General features: G+C 31.8%; 1 protein-coding gene across 1 annotated transcript in view; it reads right to left on the reverse strand.

Annotated features, from left to right (window-relative positions):
• The window catches only part of LOC120432351 (hemicentin-1-like), a 295,990-nt gene that overhangs the window by 15,084 nt on the left and 256,537 nt on the right, over window positions 1-24,369 (reverse strand). Inside the window, exons 7-9 of the mRNA XM_039597537.2 lie at window positions 7,996-8,093; window positions 7,463-7,840; window positions 6,677-6,930 (exon numbers count right to left, since the gene is read on the reverse strand). Of these exons, the coding sequence (XP_039453471.1) occupies window positions 6,677-6,930; window positions 7,463-7,840; window positions 7,996-8,093 (730 nt within the window). The remainder of the gene's footprint in view (window positions 1-6,676; window positions 6,931-7,462; window positions 7,841-7,995; window positions 8,094-24,369) is intronic.

The following is a 24,369-nucleotide window of genomic DNA, read 5'->3' on the forward strand; positions in this document are numbered from 1 at the left end:
CACTAGGCCAATAACATTTTTTGTTATTTATAACAAGATTTGTTATTCGCCGTTATGATTTTTTTGTTATTGGATTGTTATTGTAATAACAGACTAATAACATTTTTAGTTATTCTTCGAACAAATCTTTGTTATTATTTTTTGTTATTTTAACCCGGGCAGACGGTAATAACAAAATTCATGCCATTTCAATAACAAATACTGTTAAAATAACAAAAAGTGTTATGGAATATTCTTGCCAAATCCATTTTTGCATAAGAGTTTAATAACAGGTTATGTTATCATAACAAAATTTGTTATTTGTCTGATATTGGTTGACAGCCAAAACAACTTTGGAATAACAATTTTTGTTATGGAAGAATAACTCCAACTGTTATTGGGATGATCGGATTAGTTGTTAAAATAACAAAAAATAATAACAAAGATTTGTTCGAAGAATAACTAAAAATGTTATTAGTCTGTTATTACAATAACAATCCAATAACAAAAAAAAAATCATAACGGCTAATAACAAATCTTGTTATAAATAACTTAAAATGTTATTGGCCTAGTATTTTCAAATACGCAAAAATGTTATTCCCACGTTATTTCCGTCTGCTCGGGATCGTCCCAATAAGGAGGTATTCTTCCATAACAAAAAATGTTATTCCAAAGTTGTTTTGTTTTTCAACCAATATCAGACCAATAACCAATTTTGTTTTGATAACATAAACTCTTATGCAAAAATGAATTTTTCAAGAAGATTCCATAACACTTTTTGTTATTTTAACAGTATTTGTTATTGAAATGGCATTAATTTTGTTATTACCGTTTGCCCGGGGAGTTATTTTTGTTTGCAATTTGTGTTTACATTTAAAACTATTTAAAACTTTAAAACTTTGTTTGACAATATTTTTGATGTTCAATCCTTTTCTCCCGATTCCAAATTTTGGCTTCTCTTGGCATGGAGAAATTTTCATTAAAATCGAAAAATAAACAAAAAGGTGATTTGGGAAAACCTAGAGTTCAACTCATAGAATATATAATTATTTGAAAGTAAACTTTTATGACGTAATTTGGTGGCTCCACCAATTACGCAGCATTTTTGAACAGGTTTTTTTACTGTAGTAAATTAAGCTTTTGGATTTTTTTTTGTAAATTTTATAAATGAGACAAATGCTTTTTTTGATTTTTTGAAGTCATTCTACACTTTGTTTTTTTTTAACTCTAGACTTTTTCAAAATTTGAAAATTTTCTGAAATTTCTTGATTTTTAACAATTTTTGTAAATCATAAATATGTTTTTTTAACAGTCGACGGAATCGAATAAAAAAAAACATTTTTTTGTGGTATGTATTATTAAATTGATTTTTGTAAATGCTACAGATTTTATGTTTTATGTTAAATTTTCTGAAGTTTAAAAAATGTTTTTGTATAAATTTTAATTTTAAAAGTAATTAAAGTAGCTTTAGAATTTTTGGAAGGTCAGTAAAAAAAAGCTGATTTTTAATATTTTTAGTAAATATAATTTTTGAAATCAAAGTACCTAATTAAAAAAACTACAGACACTTTTTAGAATTTACATTTTTTTTAAATTTTGGGGTCATCCATAAACCGCGCGGACACTTGAAGGATAGGAAGGGGGGGGGGGGGGGGGTTAGGGGTGATTTCACAATTTTAAGGTTTCAAAAAATATAATAATTCTTTGCCCTAAGTGGTAACTTTTGTCCCCGATCACGAATCCGAGGTCCGTTTTTTGATATCTCGTGACGGACGGGCGGTACGACCCCCTCCATTTTTGAACATGCGAAAAAAGAGGTGTTTTTCAATAATTTGCAGCTTCAAAAGGTGATAAGATAGAAATTTGGTGTCAAAAGGACTTTTATGTAAAATTAGACGCCCGAATTCCGAAAAAAACGTATTTTTCATCGAAAAAAACACTAAAAAAGTTTTAAAAATTCTCCCATTTTCCGTTACTCGACTGTAAAAATTTTGGAACATGTCATTTTATGGATAGTTTAATGTACTTTTCGAATCTACATTGACCCAGAAGGGTAATTTTTTCATTTAGAACAAAATTTTTCATTTTAAAATTTCGTGTTTTTTCTTACTTTGCAGGGTTATTTTTTAGAGTGTTATATTGTTCTACAAAGTTGTAGAGCAGACTATTACAAAAATTTTGATATGCACAAGGGTTTCCAGCAAGGCCTCAGACTGGCAAGTAATTAATAATTACTTTGATTTTTAGCTGGTAATTAGGTAATTTTTTAATTACTTAGTAATTCATGGTAATTAGAGTAATTTAAGGTAATTAATTGGTAATTAAAGTAATTTTTGAGTAATTAAAGCAATTGATTTTTATTTAACAAAAAATATTAGAAAATTATTTTATTAATTTCAAATAAGAGTGAAACAAAAAGATTAAAAAATACTGGTTCTGTATGTAGAAGGCCTTATTCACCATAGTTCTTTCCTAAAATTTATTTTTATCATGTTGTTTATCGAAGCTGATTAACAACAAAAGGCAACGCCATTATATATTACCCAGTGAAAAATGTTTTGTGAATCCGAAATCTATTCATTTTTATTAAATAAATATATATTAACATATTTTTATAAATTATGTTTTCATTTTGCAAGAACTACATTAGAATTGTTTAATTTTTTATGCTTTTTCTTCTAATAGGCAGTCAAAGTTATTTGAAGTTTATGTGGATCAAATATTTAAAACCAAAATGTACTTAATTACCATTGATAAAAACAAAGTTTTAATGTGATAGCCATTTAAAAACCAATAAAAATATTGTTTTTATATTTTTTCATAATCTGCAGAAATTGATAGTCCTGTAATATCTCTCTAATAAGAGCTAAGCTATTTTCCCGAAAAATTTCCAAATATTTCTGAGACAAATGTTTCAATGTTAAAAATCAAACTCAGTGAAATTAAAATCGACTAATATTCAGATGCAGAAATTAAATCCAATGTAAATGTCACATTTCACATTATCCGTATTTTCAGTAACGGATTTTTTTAATTTGCTTGAAAAAAAAAACAAGTTATGTCAAACCAATGTTTGAAAAACATTTTAAAACTTAAGGGGTTACATACATGTAAATCGGTAAAAATGTCAGAGGGAAGTTTGAGCACACACTTAAACTTTTTTCAAAATCTGTTTTCAGGCCATTAAAATATACATTTTCATCTATTAACAAAACAAATTTGAAGACATTTGGTTGTGTCATTGTCGAGTTATACCTATTTGAAGTTAGCAGTTTCAAAAAACGGGTGCCACGATATCTCAACATTGCTTCGACCAAATCGGCTCAAAATTTTTGTGAAGATTCGTTCAACCGGTCCCGTGTGCATGACGAAGGCCGATTTTCAAATAGTTTATTTTAAAAAGAGATAAAAATATCTTTCTGATTGTCATATAAAAAAACACCAGTTTTGATTTTTGTATTTTTTGAAAATTCAAAATTTCAAAATCGGGCTTCGTCATGCACACGGGATATGTCTTGGGAGTGTTTAGAGAAAAACGCTTACAAAGTTTAACAGTTTGCTATGCGCATGGCAAAATTCTGAGCTTATATCGTCTCTAACTCAGTTAAATCATGAAATATCTTCATTAAACTTTCAGGAGTTATTGAAATACATCTTTCAAGAGGATTTAATCAATTTTCTGTAATATGAAATTTTGTGATTTTCTACATGTATGTAACCGCTTAACGTTATTTTGATGAATTTCACAATTTTCATGAAGAGCCGCTTCAAATATTTGTCAAAGTTTATGTTTGGATCGAAAAATCAGGGGGCCTTTTTTAAACAACTTTTATATTTTAATGGCATTTGAATTGCAATAAACTGAAAGCAATTTTAAATTATTAATTAATTATATTAAAATTCATATATTGAAGTAAAACAATACAGTAGTTTTTGAGCTTTTATGACAAACACAACTTCAAAAAACGTAAGTCAACTTAAATAATCTTCTTTTGCACTTGATTGATAAGGGTTCGGATGACTGAAACGTGAAATATAATGGAATTTCGAATCAGATAATGAAAAGGTTAAATTGGCCTTAAAACAAATATTACTGTTCATATCAATTGAGCTACTTATTTTTCACATGAAAATGGTATAATTAAATACTAATGTCAATTTTATAATAAAATAAAACAATTCCTTATTTCAAACCAATTAACTCGCTGTAGGATATTATGTAAACATCACCCATAGTTTCAGCGCCCTCTAGTGGGGGTATATTTGACGTTTGATCGCCTATAGTTATTTTCAATAAAAATTTTACGCAAAATTCACAATATCCAGATTGGTACAAAAAAATAAACAGCATAATTTTTGAAAGAGCTATCGAATGAGCTATTTATAAATAATTTAGTTTAGTACCTTAGAAATGAATACTTAAATTTAAATTAAATGTTTTTATCGCAGTGAAAAGTAATTAGGTAATTTATGTAATTAATCATTTTGGACCAGTAATTTGAGTAATTAATTGGCAGACTGGCAAGTAATAAACGCTTCTGGAAACCCTTGGATATGCAGACATAAGGGGTTTGCTTAAAAACGTCACGAGTTATCGTGATTTTACGAAAAAAAAGTCCCTTTGACACCAAATTTCTATCTCATCACCGTTTCAGGCTGCAAATTATTGAAAAACACCTCTTTTTTCGCATGTTAAAAATGGAAGGGGTCGTACCGCCCCTCCGTCACGAGATATCAAAAAACGGATTCGTGATCAGGGACAAAAGTTGCCCCTTAGGACAAAGTTTCACGCAAATCGAAGAGGGGTCGGGGCAACTTTTCCCGATTTCGTGTGAGTTGGTAGAGAATTACCCAAATGATGTTTAATGTTTATTGTTTCCTTTATGAATTACCCGCATTAGAAAAAAAAATTGACACAAATTGTGTTAAAATTTTACTAAAATAAATCATCCTCAAAACCTTTAAAAATTTAATTCTTTTCCTCAAGGAAGTTGCAATAATAAAATATAAATATCTCTGTAAATAACTGAAAAATCCTATAACAATTTTCTTTTCATGAGTGAAATATTACACTTTTAAATTAAACAAGAGGATCATTTTCTGAATTAACTATTATTTGAATGATTTTAAATTTGTTTTTTGACTTATTTAATCTTTTTATTTGAAAATTAACCTTACCTGATGAACAATCAATGAACCAATTACATCTATATATATAAAAAATTTCGACGGTTTTGTTCGAACGCGAATCAATTCAACACGGAACGTCGGATCGAGGTGCTCTTTGTTGCGTTGGGTTCGTATAAGTTCAAGGAAGGTTCTTACGCCAAAAAGTTACAACTTTGGCCACTCTGGAACCGATTCCGGAAAATCTGTAGATTATATGGGAAAAGTTACGTAAAATCAAATTTTGATCACAGGAGGCTGAATAAGCAAACAAGCTAAAAACGTCAACAAAACAACAAATTACAAAACGAAGTTTGTTGGGTAAGGCTTGTTATTTTATATAATTTCTGCTTTATATTTTTCTACGAATGTATATTTTTTACCCAGGAAAAATATATGGTAAAATAAATAAGTTCAAATTAAGGTTGAAAACCCGCTTATTAGCTTTTTTTGTTTGTCTTTTCTCCTTAAAACTCGACTTAATAAAAAAAACAGAAAAAAGTCATACCGTAAATGTTTAAACAATAGTTTTAAATTAACTTGAAACCTTATTTCACCGTTCACAGTACAATTTCTTAGAAAATATTCCAGACCAAAAAAATTGCAGCAAACTGCAATGGAAAAAAATAAATAAAATATGACAATTCTTGCAAAAAAAGACTTTGGTGGGGTGAAAAAAAACGCCATGTAAATTTTATTACAGACATTGAGTCCTAAAATTAAGTTTATAATGCTGATTCTATTGTTCTCAACGATAAAGCTTATTTTTCTATGCGCAATGTCACTTTGTACGACCACAAAGAGTTTAAAATTGATTTTTAACTCAAATTTGAAAAAAATAGCATTGGGTCTTTTATGACAAAAAACTAATTTCTTTGTCAGCTTGTTCAATGGGGACTATAGTTGATCCATCGTTTATTGTCCTCTTTTTTGCATTGAAATAAAAAATATTATCAGAAACAATGTTTAAGGTTGTTTAAAAAATATACTTCAAAAATTACAAAGAGCTCTAGGCTTATTTTTGATGATGATTTAAATAAATTGAAATGATGGTTCTCTCAATTTTAATTTTTTAAATAATCTAATTTAGTATGGAAAGTATGTTGTTTGAAAAGTTGCTTTGATGTTTGTTAAGCTTCAATATTATCAAGAAAATTGGATTAAAAATTCAAGGCTGAACCGTAAAAATGTATAGCTTATTTGTTTATAATGTTTGTAATATTAGATTTTTTTTTAATAATTTGGTTTAAATTCAGAGTATCCTTAGTGTTTTTTGACGTAAACATAGTATGACTTTTTTTTTGCAAAAGTTAAAAGTATTTTTGAAAACTTGAATAATCAATACTTAACAAATAGGAATCCCAATCCCCAGATGACATTTTTTACCAGCAGTTCACGCAGATCATGCGTTCCTTCGCTGATGACCGTCGCCCCCTGATTTGTCGCTTGGTAACGTCAATAGAACCCAGTTTGAACCAAGCAAAAAAAGAAGAAAAAAACCCCAGAACCTGTCCCTCTCGTCAATAATTACCTCGACTGGACCCGGGCCTCGTACTGCTGGTCCGGCTCGAGCGCCCGCAGCATGTAGCTCATGCCCTGGGTGTAGTGGTGGGAGTACGGAAACGCCGGCAGCACCACGTCCCGCCAGTCCGTCTTGGACCACTTGTGGCCGACGCCGTGCACGCTGTGGCTGCTGTATACGCTGTGGCCGAGGCCGCCACTTCCGACGCCACCGCCGTACGAGTACGAGTCAAACGAGGTTATCTTCCGGTCGTAGTCGAGCATCTGTGCCGTCCGCGATGATGAATAGGGACGCGTGTAATGGTCCGGGGGGCGCCAGCGATGTCATTCCACGGAAACATCCGGACAAAAAATGCAGGACGGAGAGAGAGAGAGAGGGAGAGAAACGAGATTGAATTAATTTTGCGTTATTATGACAGGCCAGGTTTTTCCTGGATTAAGGAAATTACGGTTCACATGTCGGTCGGTCGGTTGGTTGGTCCGAACACGGGACATGGCATTTGTGCTGTGTGGCAGGACAGCAGGACAAAAACAAGTCGGAAGCCAACGCAACGCACCCACGTCCAGTTGGTTGAACATGATCCGACGGGATAGGATTAGGGGGAAACTGCAGATTATGTGGGTCTCCGACAGAATGTTCAGGTTTGTCACGAGGACGAGCCTCTCTCTAGCATATTCCATCGGGAGCAAAAGTGCACTCACGGTAGAAGGGTTGTAATCTGATTTCGCAAAACCCATCGGAGTCAGGTAATTGAAGGAAATTGAGTGACTTTCGCAAAAAAAGAAGAATACTCACATTTCCGCCCATGTACGTGTGGTGCGACTTCCGGCCGTCCATGTAGATGCCATCGTGGCCCTGCAGGATGTCCCCGTCCACCAGCCGGTAGTACAGCTTGTACTCCTCGATCGGCGAGTGCGAGTCGGCGATCCAGGAGATGTTGTACCGGTCCTTCCACTGGCTGTTCGGCATCGACCGGAAGACCGCCGCCTTGGGCCGGCCCGTCAACGTGACCGTTTTCCGCGTCTTGCCCAGCTGGTTGTCCGCGATGCAGCTGTAGTTGCCAAAGTCCTGCGGGTGCACCTTGCGGATGATGAGCGTGTGGCGCGCCCCACGACTCTCGATCACGTGCCGCTCCGTCTGGTCGATCTGCATCGTGTCCTTGTGCCACAGTACCTTCAGCGGGTTTAGGGAGAGAAGAACAAATCGTACGAAAATAATCGGTGCTGTCAATTCTGCGATTACGCACAATAAAGTATAAAATTTCAAACTTTTTTCATAATGATTTTTCAAAATTGGTTCAACTACAAAATCATGACGAAATTACTTACTTCCGGCTGTGACTCGCCATGAACGATGCAGACCAGCATCGCTTCCTGGCCCTCACCAGAGTAGACTATTGGATTCTCGACGCTTATCTCTGGTGGATCTGAAAAGAGAAAATAAAAACCATAAAATTTAGTAATAAGCAAAGGTTCAGTAAAATATTATTAAAAGTTGTTTTCTTATTAAATGATGAATTCAATAGAATTTTCAAGAAGTAGTATCATTTCTACTATTTAGCAATTCCAAACCAGCTTATATCAGTAACCCCATACTTCCAATTACAATGCTGTCAAAGGCAAACTTATGGGAAATCGGACGAGCTTTGCGGTAAAAATATTTTTGAGACTGAAAATCTGGTCTCACATACACAGTAAAAAAATCATGGTAAAATTTCATCTAAAAAGGAGTACATCTTTTATGTCAGAAAAAAGCTTTAATTTTACCTCTAATAATGTGTAAATTTACATCTGGCAGACGCTAGGAAAAAATATCTGTAATCCCAAAAAAATATCAAACCGGCGATTGTTATATCTAGCTCCCAACCCGCACGGCCATCTCGCCACAGTGAAAACTGGATGATCAAAGCCAATGTAGCTCTATGTGTTCCGTACATTGTATACTGTGTTTACTGCACAGAAAAAAATTGTGTAAATTTGGAAGCTATAATTTTGGAAGGTTGAATATTACCTCTTTTATGATATAATTTTACCTCAATTTAGACTGAAAAAGTGACATTACACCAGAAAAGTGGTAAAATTAAGCATTTCCAGAGGTAAAATTACACCTTTTTTCTGACATAAAAGATGTACCCCTTCCCAGATGTAATATTACCATGATTTTTTTTTCTGTGTGCATATAGGGTATATATATACGATATACGAGATACGTGGAGGTACCTCGGCTTTGATCGTAGTGTTTTCACAGCAGCGAGATGGCGGTGCGGGTTGGGGCGCGGACTTGGTAAGCTAGATATAACTATTGCCGGTTTGATATTATTTTGGGATTACAGATATTTTTTCCTAGCGTCTGCCAGATGTAAATTTACACGTTATTAGAGGTAAAATTAAAGCTTTTTTCTGACATAAAAGATGTACTCCTTTTTAGATGAAACTTTACCATGATTTTTTTTACTGTGTATAGAATAGGCTAAAATCACAAAACGTGGTCAAAATACCTGTTTTTTTGTTTGCAGTATTTGTAGATTCTGCTCGGTTTGTTCTAGAGGTCGTATCGAGGTGCTCCGATTTGGATGAAACTTTCAGGGTTTGTTTGTCTATACATGAGATGAACTCATGCCAAATATGAGCCCTCTACGACAAAGGGTAGTGGGGTAAAACGGGCTTCGAAGTTTGAGGTCCAAAAAACATGAAAAATCTTAAAATTGCTCGCATTTCCGTAAAACTTGATCAATTCCAACTCTCTTAGATGCATTCGAATGGTCTTTTGAAGCCCTTCAATATGTGCTATAGATATTCAGGATTGGTTTGACTTTTTCTCATAGTTTTTGCAAATTACTGTTAAAAATGGATTTTTTTGAAACTTTAATAACTTTTGCCAACAGCCTCCAACACCCACACTCCCATAGGTCAAAAGTTAGGGAATTTCATGGACTATAAGCCTACGTTATTAACTTTTTGGCCAATCGCAGTTTTTCCCATTGTTTTACGATTTTTCTAGAACAAATATTTTACAACGTTAGTTTTTGCCCTGTAGGCCTCCATAGCGGCACTTTTTGGTCTCAATTTTGTCATATTCGGAATCCTCGGACAATTTCACGTAAGTTAGAAGTATTGGAGTTGTAATATTGCTTTAAAAAATAATTAAATAAAACATTTTTGAAAAAAGAAATAGATTTTATTTACCCTATGATCAATACGTCAAATGCTGTATCAAGTAGGCGAAAACTTGTTTTACCCCTAATCTGACAAAATGCTAAATAATATTTTAATTAATTCTAAATGGCATTTTTTACAATCAAATTCAAAATTACAACACCTCAATCTAATGTAAAATTTTCTGAGGATTCCGAATATGTCAAAATTGAGACCAAAAAGTGCCGCTATGGAGGCCTACAGGGCAAAAACTAACGTTGTAAAATATTTGTTCTAGAAAAATCGTAAAACAATGGGAAAAACTGCGATTGGCCAAAAAGTTAATAACGTAGGCTTATAGTCCATGAAATTCCCTAACTTTTGACCTATGGGAGTGAGGGTGTTGGAGGCTGTTGGCAAAAGTTATTAAAGTTTCAAAAAAATCCATTTTTAACAGTAATTTGCAAAAACTATGAGAAAAAGTCAAACCAATCCTGGATATCTATAGCACATTTTGAAGGGCTTCAAAAGACCATTCGAATGCATCTAAGAGAGTTGGAATTGATCAAGTTTTACGGAAATGCGAGCAATTTTAAGATTTTTCATGTTTTTTGGACCTCAAACTTCGAAGCCCGTTTTACCCCACTTCCCTTTGTCGTAGAGGGCTCATATTTGGCATGAGTTCATCTCATGTATAGACAAACAAACCCTGAAAGTTTCATCCAAATCGGAGCACCTCGATACGACCTGTTTCACATCGGTGAAAAACTCGCTCTTAAGCCGCTTTATTTGGCAAGAATTGGACTTGGGAAAATGGTCAATAAAAAGAATCGTTGCTCACGATCGATTTTTGAAAGTTTTAACGTGTAGACCACTTTTCGCAAAAACTGTTTCTATAAATGATTTTTGCATTTTTTTTAAAGAGGGGTTAAAAAACATTTTAGGTTATCTCCACATAAATGTCGAACAAAAAATAAAATAAAATAATCTGTTACCAATTCTAAAAAAAAATCAGGATCGAAAAAGAAACTCGAAATTTCCTAAACAAATATTTAAAAAAAATGATAGATATTGTTCTCTTTTTTACCGAAATGATAAATTCCATTGTTTTTTACACCAGAAATTTAAAAATTTCACGAGAAACATCAAACCGAATCATCCAATATCGTGAAATTTTATAGGACTCAGAAAAAAACTTCATTGTGCTAGAAATACCTGCTTTTAAGGGTCAAAATAGATTTTTAAATTATGATGAAATTCTATCTTTAACAAAAATGGCAGTCTTATTTATTGTCAGTGCATTTAGGGATAACTTGATGTTTTATAGAAAGGATTTTTATGTTTAGGCACTGTTTAGACAAACAATGTTAAATTTTACGGGATTTTGTGGAAATCATCAAAATTCACAAATATCACGCTGACCGCGAAATCGTGAAAATTCATTTACCCTACCTATTTGGCATGGAATTGCTCTCTTGCGAAAATAAATATTAAACGTATTTCCTCAAATCAGAGCAAAAAAATAATATTTGGTGAAATTTAATCAATCATTGGAAATGATTTTTCCTTCATATTGATCACGTTTGAGATATTTTTTCATAATTTAAAGTTATTGATTTTCTGAACTATAAATCAAAATCCAACTAGAAGTTTGATTAAATACGTGAATATAACAAATGAGCAATTCTCTGAGATTTCGGTCTTTCGATTTTTTTTTGTATTTTTTAATCCGGCTAAAACTTTTTTTCGTTAAAACTTTTTTGGTACCAAATTGGCAGTTGTCCATACAAAAATGATATGTGAAAATTCAATAATCTGTATCTTTTGAAGGAATTTTTTGATCGATTTGGTGTCTTCGGCAAAGTTGTAGGTTTGGATATGGACTACACTGAAAAAAAATGATACAGGGTAAAAAGTTTTTTGGTGATTTTTTATTTCACTTTGATTTGCGAAAAAACACTATTTTTATTTTATTCTATTTTCTGATATGTTTTAGAGGACATCAAATGCCAACTTTTCTGAAATTACCAGAATGGGCAAATAAAAAATACAGATTTTTTCAAAAAATTTAGATATTGGTCGCAACAATTTTTAAACATCATTTTTCGATGTAAAATTGAATTTGCAATCAAAAAGTACTTAAGTGAAATTTTTATTAGGTGCACCGTTTTCAAGTTATATCCATTTTTAGGTAACTTTTTTCAAAATAGTCGCAATTTATGTTTTCTAAGTCTCACCCAAACAATCAACAATCTCGGCAACTAATGGTCCGATTGACAATGTTAAAATATGAAACATTCGTGAAATTTTCCGATCTTTTCGAAAACAATATTTTCAAAATTTTTAAATCAAGACTAACATTTCAAAATGTTTGGTCTTTTTGAAATGTTAGTCTTGATTTAAAAATTTTAAAATTACTTGCAAAAAATCAAATTATTCGCTCTACAGCATTGCCTTGGCACTTTTTACAAAATAAAATGATTTCGCTAAATAACCACATTTTAAGCTATGGCACAGGTTGGTCACAAATTTATTTTGCAGTGTTGATTAACTCAAAAACTGCGTATGATATCGAAATTTATGTAAAATACTTTCATATTAAAAATTTAACTTTGTATCTATTATTAATAGATAGTTATTAAAACTTTAATTTTTTTTTATATTTTCCATGCTTAATTTTTTTTTTGATAAATTGGCAACACTGCCAGATCAAGTTTTGACAAACCTTTGTCAAAGCTCAAATATGGTTTTTGGCTTGAAAAACATATCAAAATAAGAAAATTTTCAAAAATGTTTATTTTGTGCTATTAAATTTTTGGTGTGAAAAGCCCAATTTAAATAAATATTTATTTTTTTGAGTGAAACTATACTTTTCTGAGAAGTCCTAAGGATGGTACAAATTTTATTGAAAGTTTTTGTCACCATTCTCCCTCCATTCAAAGTTGGCCCGAAAAATTAAGAGGCAAGAAATATAGTTTTTCTGAAAACTTCAAAATTTCAATGAAAATTTGAGTGTAATCAGCTAAAATTGATGTAAAATGCATTCCCCTGCGTTCGAAATCATTTTAGCATGCTTGGGATGATTTAAACATCTTTTGAATTTTGAAAATTTTTGAGGTTTAGTATCGCAAAAAGTTTTATTTCGCTATTTTTTTTGTTTTCGTCAAATCTTTCTTTTTTTGAAAACTAATGATTGCAAAACAACTGAACTAACGTGAAATGCATTTTTAAACACTTTTGGCATTCAAATGTTGAGACTATGGCTTGTTGTTTTTTTTTTATTTTTTTATATTTTTTTATATCTTTTAAAATATTTATAAAATTGAGTTTCGAGTTCGAATTCGAAAAAAAAAGTTTTTATTTAAGAAACAAATCCAGGAAAAAAAATCAAAGCAATTTACACAAAAGAAGTAATTTAAATCATAGCTACATCTCATTTTAACCAAGTTTTGCTTTGCGGGTAGCACGCCTGCGGTTCAACACAATGTTGCAATAATTGAATTGTGTAGATTTTCACTAAATTAATAAAGTTGGAAAAACAAAAAAAAAATCCCGATAAAAAATAATTAAGCCAAAATTTAAAGATATGTCAGATTAAACTGAAGCATTCTCTGTTTTACAAAAAAAAATTCCAGCGTGACAGTTCACAACGCTTTCCAACGGGGCTGGCAACACTGCTCCACCACCACCCCGGAAACTGCATCCAATTAACGGCTTACGACTGTGGAAGGAAGTTGTAATTGTTCACTTCCTGAATGGGGCGGCCGACTCTCTCGCTGTGTCCACTGTGCCTTCGAAGGAGGGCCCACTTCAGCGGTTTCCACAGAACTCACCAGAACTGCAATTGCACTCGCACAAATAGCCGACCGTGTGATTAAATTAATTCTAAACTTTTCCCCTCACTTTATGGGGCAGTTTTGGATTTACAGCTGCAGACGGACTTTTCACGACCCGACGAGTTTTATAATGGAGGTCGTGGTCGAGTAGCTTTCACTGTGAACTCGAGAACAACTGCAGCAGGTGCTTATTAAGTGGAGTCGGCGGAACAAGTTGCTCCTATTGAGGTGTACAAATTGAGCGGCATGCAACTGCAAATGCGGGCTGACAGAACTTCACAGACGGCAGAGGAGTTTGTGATTGCATTATTAACCTTGAGAAAAAGTTTGCTTTTCATTAATTCTGTAGTTTTAATTGAATGAGCTAAATATAGTTTTGCCTGAAACGCTATTAATTCCTTAAAAAAAAACAATATTTCAAGCTAGGAAAATCACCCAGAAAAACTTCACACAAAAAGAAAACTAAACAAAGACACCATTATGGTAAAATTCAAAAAGTTTTCCATCATATTTCACATTTCCCTAGCCCGATGCAACCAGCAAAAAAATTGCTCCGACAAATTGTCCATTTTGTGCCGGTGGAAACCCCCCAAGCACCAAGGCAATATGATGAAGTTCTTTGAAGACCAGGACCTCCCCCAAGCGCCCAAACCCACGCGATGAAGAAGACAATGATGTGGAAGGGCCAGAAAACATCACACAACTTGCACGAATACTGCCCTCCTGGCCCCACTGACTGGGCCCCCAAAGGAGGTGGTGGTGGGTCAAAGTTTTAATATCATCATCACCTTACCACATCATTTTGTGGACACGGGTTGGTATCCGGCTACGACGACGATGGCAAGCTTTTTTTTGTGGTGCCGTGAGATCGACCAAGAATATGCAACTTTTTCTTTCCTTTTTTTTTTTTGGGTGGTTGAATTCTGCGACAGACCTTTTGCTAGAAACTGTAAGAGAGTAGGATTTTATACAATTATAATAAAAAGTCATGCGAAATTGTTTGATACTGCAAATTGACTTTCTAAAAAAGTAAAAAAAAAAATATGCAAGAAACCCGATAGAAATTTAAAAAAAAATATCAGGTTTATTGATGCCGTTGCAAACATTTTTCAAAGTAAATGTGACCTGTTAAAGCAAAATAAAAAAATTAATTAATTTTTTTTTATGTTTTATTGAACTCGATATACATTTGATTTCTCACGCCAGCAACAGTTCTTAGAGTGTTAGATTCTTTAATAACTTTAAATTCATCAAAAGCAACTTTGAGGCTTGAGGCTTTAGAATATTTTTTTGTCGTCTTTTTCCTTTATTTTTTTTTGGAAATCATCCTCCTTTTTTTTATTCAACTGATTTTTTTCTAATTTAAATATTATTTATTATATTTTAACTGGCAATATAAATCAAAACAAGTAGACTGAAAAATAGATGTTTTTTTCTGATGTGTTTTATTATTTTTAAGAAACCGGAAATGGACACACTCTTGTTGCTATTACAATGATAATTTGTTTATGACAATTTCAGAACAAACTATGAATTAACTACATATTGAGACTAACGAAGAACAATTTGAAGTCATTTATTCGCCAACTTTTGGCTGAATATAAGTTCAAAATATTATATTTCAGTTTTCATAACTTTATTACTGTTCATTAATGTACTTTCGATGATTTTATCAATGAAATTATGATTAAAACTGTTTATACAAATATTACAACCAGTATTACATCTTTGGTTCTTTTATTATTTTATAGTTTAAATAAAAAAAAACATTTTGAATTCTGCAAATTATTTTCGTTTCAATTCAAAATAAATACAAATTTCCAAAAATTTCAACATAAATTCAAACATTAAAGATTTTCAGAAATTTTAGGAGGAAATTAAGTACATGAAAAAGTAGAAAAACTTGAACCATTCAGAATATCACGTAAACCAACGCTGAAACGGTTATTTATTTTTATTATGGACAGATCTGAAAAAGACGTAAGCCTTTTAAAAAAAAATATTTTTTTTTGCTGTTTCAATTCCGAATCAAAGACTATAGCTTGAAATTTTCGCAAATTCAGCTTGAAGTTTGAATTTTATTTATTTTTTTCCTCATACCTTGACCAGGTCTGAGATATGAAAAATAGTCTAAAATTCCCAATGTCCTTAGAAGAAATTACAAAAAAAGGAACATTTGATTTATAAAGAAAAAATTAATCTTATAAATTTAATTTTATGAAATAATTTCATTTCATTCAAGCTTTGAGTTTTTTAAATAACAAGAAAACAAGTTCAGGAAGCTTGACATGTTTTGGTTTTACATAATTTTTAAATCGGTAATGTATTTTTGTTTTTGGGTCGCCATTCCAGCAATTTTTTGAACTAATACAAAAACTTATATTTTCGCTAAATGAAAATGCAAAACCAACTGATTTATCAAAATGACAATCAAATCAAAATAATATAGTTATTTTACTTTAAAAGAGATTAAATACATATGTATACAAATTTGAAAAAAAATCAAGAAATTTAATTAAAAAAAAGTTTTTTTAACTCGGAAAATTTTAAATGAAGTTTGCTTTAATTGAATAAAAAAAATACTGACTATTTTTAAGATTATTTCGTAACATTTTTCCTTCAGTAGATTCACTGGATTCTTTAAGCACCCTCAAACTTTGAATTAACCATCTGTTGATAGTTAGTCATCATCTCAGCTTAGGATAGTTACTTCACAATGCTTAAACAACGAAATAAATTAAATAACTTAAATTGAATTAAAAACCAAAATGAATTTTAACTATGAACATTTTTCATCACAAATTATCGTTTTTTTCTTCTGAAATTCTGGTCTAAAAATATTGAAATTATTTTGAATAAATTTTAAATTTCAAAAGCTATTTCTATTGTTTAAAATCGGAAACTAAAATTTATAATATTAATTTCTATTGTCAAAAATTATTTCAAAGATAAAAAAAACATTTTGAATTTGATTTTTTTAGACAATTACAAAACATAACTATTAAAATAAACTATTCTATTCTTTCTCTGTTAAGGAGGAAATTTTGAGCAACTTTTGTTACACGAAAAATTTAACTTAGAATTTGTACATGCATTTGTCTGGTTAAGATTTTGTTTGTTATTGTTGTTTCAGGTTTATTGCATATTCCTTTAATGTTATCTGTTTCGATTTGGATGTTTTTAAAAATTTTTTAAGTTACTTTTTCTATAAAATTTGTTGTTTTTGAAATTCTGTTTGGACATCGTTAGCCATGTTTTAGATCGACATTCTTTCGAAAGACTGACTATCTTCAGGCTATGAAATTTTCAGAATCCGAAAAAAAGAAAAAACAATAACAAGATAAAATCGAAAATCGTCTTGTTTTTTTAAGCTTGCTATTAAAAACCAAAAACACATGAAAATTTAAAGTTCCAGAGCAGATTATTGCAAATTTTTTTTTCAAATTTTTATCCTCTCCACCCATCAATTTTTTTTTTTCATAAAATTAGTGGGCAAAAAAATAATCACTGCTGAAAATTAGAAATTCTCTTGAAAAAAAAAAAAACTTCAATGAAATATACATTGCATACCGTTAATTTTCAAAATCTTATCAAATAAGGCCAATTTGCAGATCAGAAAAAGACATAAAACTTTAGAAAAAAAAAAAAACATTAATTCTTTGATATTTTGCATATTTTCGGTAGTAGCCTAACTATTTACACTTTTAAAGCATTTTTGATATTTTTTGCTTGAATTTTTTTAAAGATGGGCTTTAAATTTGATTTTTTTTTTAAGTTTTCGCCTAAATTTTTAATAAAATTTGAACTATTCGTACTAAGGTTACAAACTAATTTTTGTTATAAAAAAAAACAAAAATAAAAAAAAAAACACTAGAATATATTATTCTAAAAAGAATTCTCGTAAACCATAGTTGGTCAAAGATACACCTTCGTAGCATGTTTTAAATCAAAATATTCGAAAAATAATAAAATTATTTAAAATTACTCTTGGCACCCTTTTTCTAAACAAAAAATTATCTAAAGTCACTCCACTTATCACTACACATTTCTTGCAACCTTCGAGACGCTCCGACCCAAAAGGTCAAAAACAACAAATTGTGTGCATCATAATGGGGCAAAGTTTTCCATAAAAGAAAATTTCTCTCGTTTGGTTGCCCCCACGACACACACCTTTGTAGCTAGCTTTGTAGCTCAAGAAGAAGGGATGTGCCCTTCTTTTCTCTTACGTGCGCTCGCTTTGAATGGAATTTAAAAACTTGCTCCAAAGAGAAACTATGATCGCACATTCTTATAACTTTAGGGAAAAATTCGTGGGAAAAGAAACAACTTTGTGATATACGTTTCCCTGCTGAGAGGTGTTACCCGGGCAGGTATAAAAGTTTTGAAAAATTTGCTTTTATGCACCCGAGAGAGAGGGGGGAAAGACACCTTGGGGTGGGTCGCGCTGGTGCGGTGCAATTATGGAAAATCACATTAGTGTTTCGTGGGGGGAAAAGTTTCTTTTGATGCATTAACTTGGTTTTGGGACTTAGTTTGGATTAAATTTACTGAACCTTGTAGAAATATGTACATAATGATGTAACTTTTCAAGTGTGTTAAGCATTTTTCTAACAGAGATTTTTAGCTATACATTTTTAAATTGAAAAACATAAAGCAATTTAAAGTATTTTTTCAGAAACTTATCATTCTTTCATAACTAACAAAAAAAGTCGGAACGAACATGCTCTTTTCAATCACGCAAGATCCAAAAAGGCACCTTATGTTGAGCTTCCCCTTAACCTGACGGTGTATTTGCTCCGCAACAAGCCACTGATTAAGTGATAAGTGCAGGTTTTATCGAGTCACAAGCAAACACACAAAAACCGGAATGCACGAAGGTCTGCAAGGGACCTACTGAACGAACCTCACCCCTTAAGGTGGAGAGAAAAAATTTCCAAGGGTTTGCGACTAACTAGAATTCATTAACAAAAATTGAAACAGGGAAAAGGTAACAAGGTGGAGACCCCCTCTCCTCCCCCTCCTCTCCCTCAAATCTAATATATATATATGCTTATTTAATTTATGCACGCCGCAAATCGACCAAGGTAAAGCACCATTCATTTTTGTCCTGCTCACGTCAAGTTGCTTCCACTTTGCGCCTAGCATACAAGGGAGCTAGTGCGTGTCCTTAAGTTGACGTGGCTTGCGTGTGCAAACTGCAACCACTACAGTCGGCCAGTAATCGGCGGTAGTACAAACAAGCGCCGCAATTTATCGCACTTAGTCGGTGACTTTTATGGCGCTTTGGGAGGTGGGACCGACCGTGAGGGGGGTTCGAATTGGTTTATGGTAAACAAAGAATTACAAGCAATTTTATGGCGCAGATAATGTGCGTTCATGGATTGGAAAATTGACGGCAAATTAATGAGTTGTTTACAAATTGAGCAATCAATTTGAGAAAGATGATGACTTTTTCAATTTAATGTCATAAAATCCACTTGTAAGTATTTCAATATGGGTGAAACATAATATTTTCTATTTAAAGCTAGATGAAAAAACAATTTGAAAAGCATTGTCTAGCAATTAAGCTCAATAAATGCAAAAAAAACAATGTTGACGTATTTAAGTATTTATTATGTACATACAAGATTTTCATACCTTACTAAATTGAATAACCTGATATGCTAACTAAATAAGATTAATTGAAAATAATTTGCTTGAAAATCAAGAAATCATAAAGCAATTTACAATATTTTCAAAAAAAAAAACGTTTTACTTTAATTTTAAACTTACTATTTTTATTTAAAAAAAGCTATTTAATTAAAAGTCCCAAAATTAATAAAAATGTTACAAATAATTCGACAATTTTGGTTATTTCAACTGAATTAAAGTTCAATTCTTTCCAAGACTGCAGCATTCCGAACAAGGTTGTTAACGATAAAATTATCGTGGCTCGATAACGATAATCTATCGTTTCTACGATCTACGATTTCTATAATTTTATCGGCGATAATCTTATCGCCGATAATGGACGATAACTCATTTTTTAAATCATTCTCTTACTCAAATTTTCATAATTTGCAATATGGGTATCAACATCCCGTATTTTTTCGAAAATACGCAAATTTTCCAAACATACAATATGTGTATCAAACGAAGCGATTTTTTTTATGTTTTTTCACTTTATTTTAGTTTTTTTTTTGTAAAGTATAAAATGTTTCACAAAATACCGTATTTTTCGAAAATACTCCAATTTTCAAAATATGCAATATGGGTATCAAACAATGCGAAATTTTGTTTGCTTTTTCACTTTATTAGAGTTTTTTTTTATAAAATACTAAAATTTTCACAAAAAAAAAACAATATTTTTTCGAAAATTCTGAAATTATTTTAAATTTGAAATATGGGTATCAATCGGCTATTAATCCCGACGATAACGATAACCATTATCGTTATCGTCAGACGATAATATTATCGACGATTATTTTATCGATATACAACCTTGATTGTTAGGAAATTGTCAACAATATGTTTTCGAAAAGTTTGGGAAATTAATAAAAAATATTGCATTGAAATATTAGGAAAATGACTTCAAATTATAAAAATATAGAATGTGAATTTGATTTTCCTTTTTCACGGTGTTAATTTTTTAAATAATTTTCTGAACCTTCAAAAAAAATATTTTTAGTTATGCTCAAGGATGGATAGCCTCGATTTAAAAAAAAACTTAAAAAAAATCAGCTTCTATTTTTATTTTATAATTCACTCGACTTAGAATTCGATTTTAAATTAGAAAACGTCCAATATTTTCGAAACATTCTAATAATCACTGTTAAAAAAAATTAAAAAGTCATTCTAAAAATGTAATAGATGTTTTTTTCTCACGTCCTCGGCCGAGTTTTAAAAATGTTCTATTTTAAATTAAAAGTGTTAAGTAATAAGTAAAACCAACTCTTATTTTAGGCAATATTTTCTGGTATTTTTTTCATCCAGATAGTTCATATTTAGAAGAAGAAGTTACAAATTTGTCTTATTTTGAAGAAATTACAAATGTATATGTATGTAATTTTATATCTTGAGAATGAATTTTCTGATTGAATTAGTGTACTTGGCAAAATTGTAGGTTATGATTAGGACTATTAAAAAAATGGTACACTGCATTTTTTCCAATTTTTTTAATTTGACTTTTTATAACTAAAAATTGAATGCCCCAAAAAAGGTATTTTCCAGCTTTGGGACCATCCAAAAACCACGTGGACACTTTTTTGGAAATCTCAACCACTACCCCCCCCCCCCAACATCGTGGACAATTTCCATACAAATAAAATCTTTTTTGTATGGAGGGTGGACAATCCTCGTCCCCTCCCCCCCCCCCTTTGGGTGACCACGTGGTTTATGGATGGTCCCATTTGAAATTTTTTGTTATGTTTTAGGGGACTAAAAGAGACAGCTTTTGAACTATAGTGCTTGATCGTGCAGAATCTGGTTTAGAAGATATGAATTTATAAAATAAATGTACCGTTTTAAAGTTATAGCTACTCTTAGGTTTATTTTTTAATTTATTTTCGTTTTTTTTAAAGCTAAGAAATTTTCCTACAGTTTGAACTCCAGAACTTTGAAAATCGGACAAATGATTTTTAGGGACCATCCACAAACCACGTGGACACTTTTTTGGAAATCGCAATTTCCCCCCCCCCCCTCCATCGTGGCCAATTTCCATACAAATAAAATCTTTTTTGTATGGAGCGTGGACAATCGCCATACCCCCCCCCCCTAAGGTGTCCACGTGGTTTATGGATGGTCCCTTAAGATGCACCTTCGTAAATAATTCGAATCGATGAAATTTAATTTTTATACGTGTCCCCTAATTAGCTTGTAATTTTCAAATGACGATAACTCGGAAACTATTGGTCCAAACATGAAACTTTTGTGATGTTTTCTGATCTTTTCCTTGAAAGGTTTTTTTAAATCAAGCTTAATTTTTAAAAAGGTCTTAAATATAGTGAATTATCTTTGTTTCATATTTTAGACATAATTATTAAAAAATTTAATGTCTTTTTTAGAGTCATATAACATATCCAAATATTTAGAAAATTGAAAAATACATATTTTGAGAATTCAATTTTAAGTCATTAGTAGTTAAATTTAAAAAAGGGGAATTTTATTCCGTGTGCAATTTTTCTGAAAAGTCCTAACTACTACTTTGCGGATGACACCAAATCGAAAATCCTGTCAGATTTTCTTACATTTACATACCCATTTTGTATGACCAGCCTTCAAAATGTAACGGAGACTCGCATGGAAAAACTAATGATGCAAAATTACTTCTTTTGACGTGAGGAAAGCATTGACAAGATTTAATTCAAATAAATAAAAATTAAAAATCGCGACAAAAAAGTAGAACTCGTATCAAACTACTCCATTACCAAAACCATTTAAAATGACGAAAAAACTGTTAAACATAATTTTCTTGAGGTTTACCGCCTTCCCCCAGCCTGTGATCCCATTTTGGAAGGCTCAATATGATTTGAATAAAAATTTGAAAAAAAGTGTTTCAAATTTATTCTAAAATCTAATTGGATTTACATGCTTTTCATAGAAAAAACACACTGTTGAAATGAAATTTGTGCTGGTTTTAATGAAAATTGTCAGTTGTCAAAAACGACTTTTGAAAAAAAAACAAGAAAAAGAATATTTTTTGAAGTATATAAAAAAGTCATATTTCTTGGTACAAATTATGCAATATTTTGCTTTTGTACGGACAGCTCCTAAATTTGTATGGAGACTTGTATTCCCCGCCCCCTTTTCCTTTTCTTTATGGGGTGATTATGGTCCCTGATCACAAAACCGAGATCAATTTTTCGATATCTCGTGACAGAGCGGCTTGCATTTTTGAACAAACGAAATAAGACGTGGTTTTCCAATAACTTGGTTGAAAACATTGAAACTCAAATACACTTTTATGTAAAATTTGTTATAATACACCCAAATGCATGTTGCAAAACAAACTAATTTATCTCTCCGATCACTTCTCGCAAAACAAAACAATAGGTGAAATATGACCGGACCGGAGACAACCTTGTAGCGACTTGCGGCCACAACAACGTTGGCGTGGGCTCCATAAATTATCCCTCAAGTCCGTCAAGCCATTTTGGTTCTCCCAACGAACCGTGGCCAACGGTGTTGCTATTTCCACACGCCACCACCGCGCGCCATTTTCATTCGTTGACGTGGCATTAATTCAATTTTCTCGCCCTCCCAAAATGCTAGCTGTCAAAAGGTAAATCCTGCAGCTTGGACCACTTTTCTAGGTGGAAGTTTTAAAATGGCTTATTGTATTTAATTTAGAAAATTTATAATATTTATTTAAAAAAAAATTGTAAAAATAATAATTAATTTTCAAACTTCAAGCCATTTTCAAAAGTTACTCCCAAGCTTTCACCTCAACTTTCATTCGTTCTCACGCCGGCGCGCATAAATCATGATAAACCGACGAATGAATGATGGAACGGTAAGCGACTCAGTGAGTGAGTGAGGTGTTGCCGGGATTTCCACACGGCAGCGGCGTCTGCTCAAATTTCAATTCTCGCCTTTTCCGATTAGCATCAATGCTTTCGTGGCGGCAGAAGAAAATGGCACCCCGAGCCAGGCCAGGTGAGCTATCCACCTAATGTGCAATCTTATTTTAAAATGTTTGAAAATGATTGAAACTTGTGAAATCAAAATTTCATTTGAGTCCGTGATAAATTATGAAGAAAAAACAATTTGTAAAGAATTTATAAAAAGATTTTTTAAGTTTTACGTGAAACCTTAATTCAAAACTGACAATTCTATAACTAGAAGAAATTAAACATTTAATGCAACTTTAAAACCTCACGAAAACATCATATTTTTCAAAGCAAAAAGCAACTCAAAAAAAAAAACTTTGAATAAAAATGACTCGCCCTCAGCTAGAAAACGCTATAAATGGCAAGTTCTCACGAATGGGCAATAAAAATTACAATTATTTGTTGGGTGTAAGCCGTTGCAAATGGTGAGGGGGACTTATTCAAAAAGTGAATAAAGAACCAACAGTTTTTTGAGCGCCCCCTTGTTCACAAGACGATAAATATAAGAAACGAGGCTTGGAAAGCTTTTGCATGAGCAAAAAAAAAACACAGAAAAAAGAACAGCACATTCATAAGCTGTGTTTACCGCACGCTATTCAACGGATAATTTCGTTCCTTTTTGAAGGCGAAAAGAATAGAAATTATTATTTCTGCATCCTTGACTACTGGGATCGGTACAGGTCTTTAAAAGCAATTTAAGCAGATTCAGTGCACTATTTTCGAGTTTTATAGATTTTGATTTTCGATATAACTTATTTTTTCAGGCATTTTTTACTATTTTTTTGTATTTTAACTAACAATTTTCAATAGTTTTCATAAGTAATGTATGATATTTTAAATAATTATTTTAAAAGGTTACCACTATCAATATTTAAATAGTAGTTCATGCAACAAGTTGCAAAAAGAGGATTTTTTCAGCACGAGTCGTACATTTATCCAACTAGGTTCACCGAGTTGGATAAATACGAAGAGTGCTGAAAAAATCAAGTTTTTGCAATTCCGAAAACACCGATTGAGTGAAATTTAAGTTAAATTTTCATGTATTTTGTCATTAAATCATTTAAATCAAAAAAATGTTGAAAGGTGTTACTTTTCGAAATAAGTGCTGAAAAGTTCAACTTTACAGCACCCATTTCAGTGCTGAA

The sequence above is a fragment of the Culex pipiens genome, chromosome 3 (assembly GCF_016801865.2).
Source record: "Culex pipiens pallens isolate TS chromosome 3, TS_CPP_V2, whole genome shotgun sequence".
In the NCBI taxonomy this organism is placed as follows: Eukaryota; Metazoa; Arthropoda; class Insecta; order Diptera; family Culicidae; genus Culex; species Culex pipiens.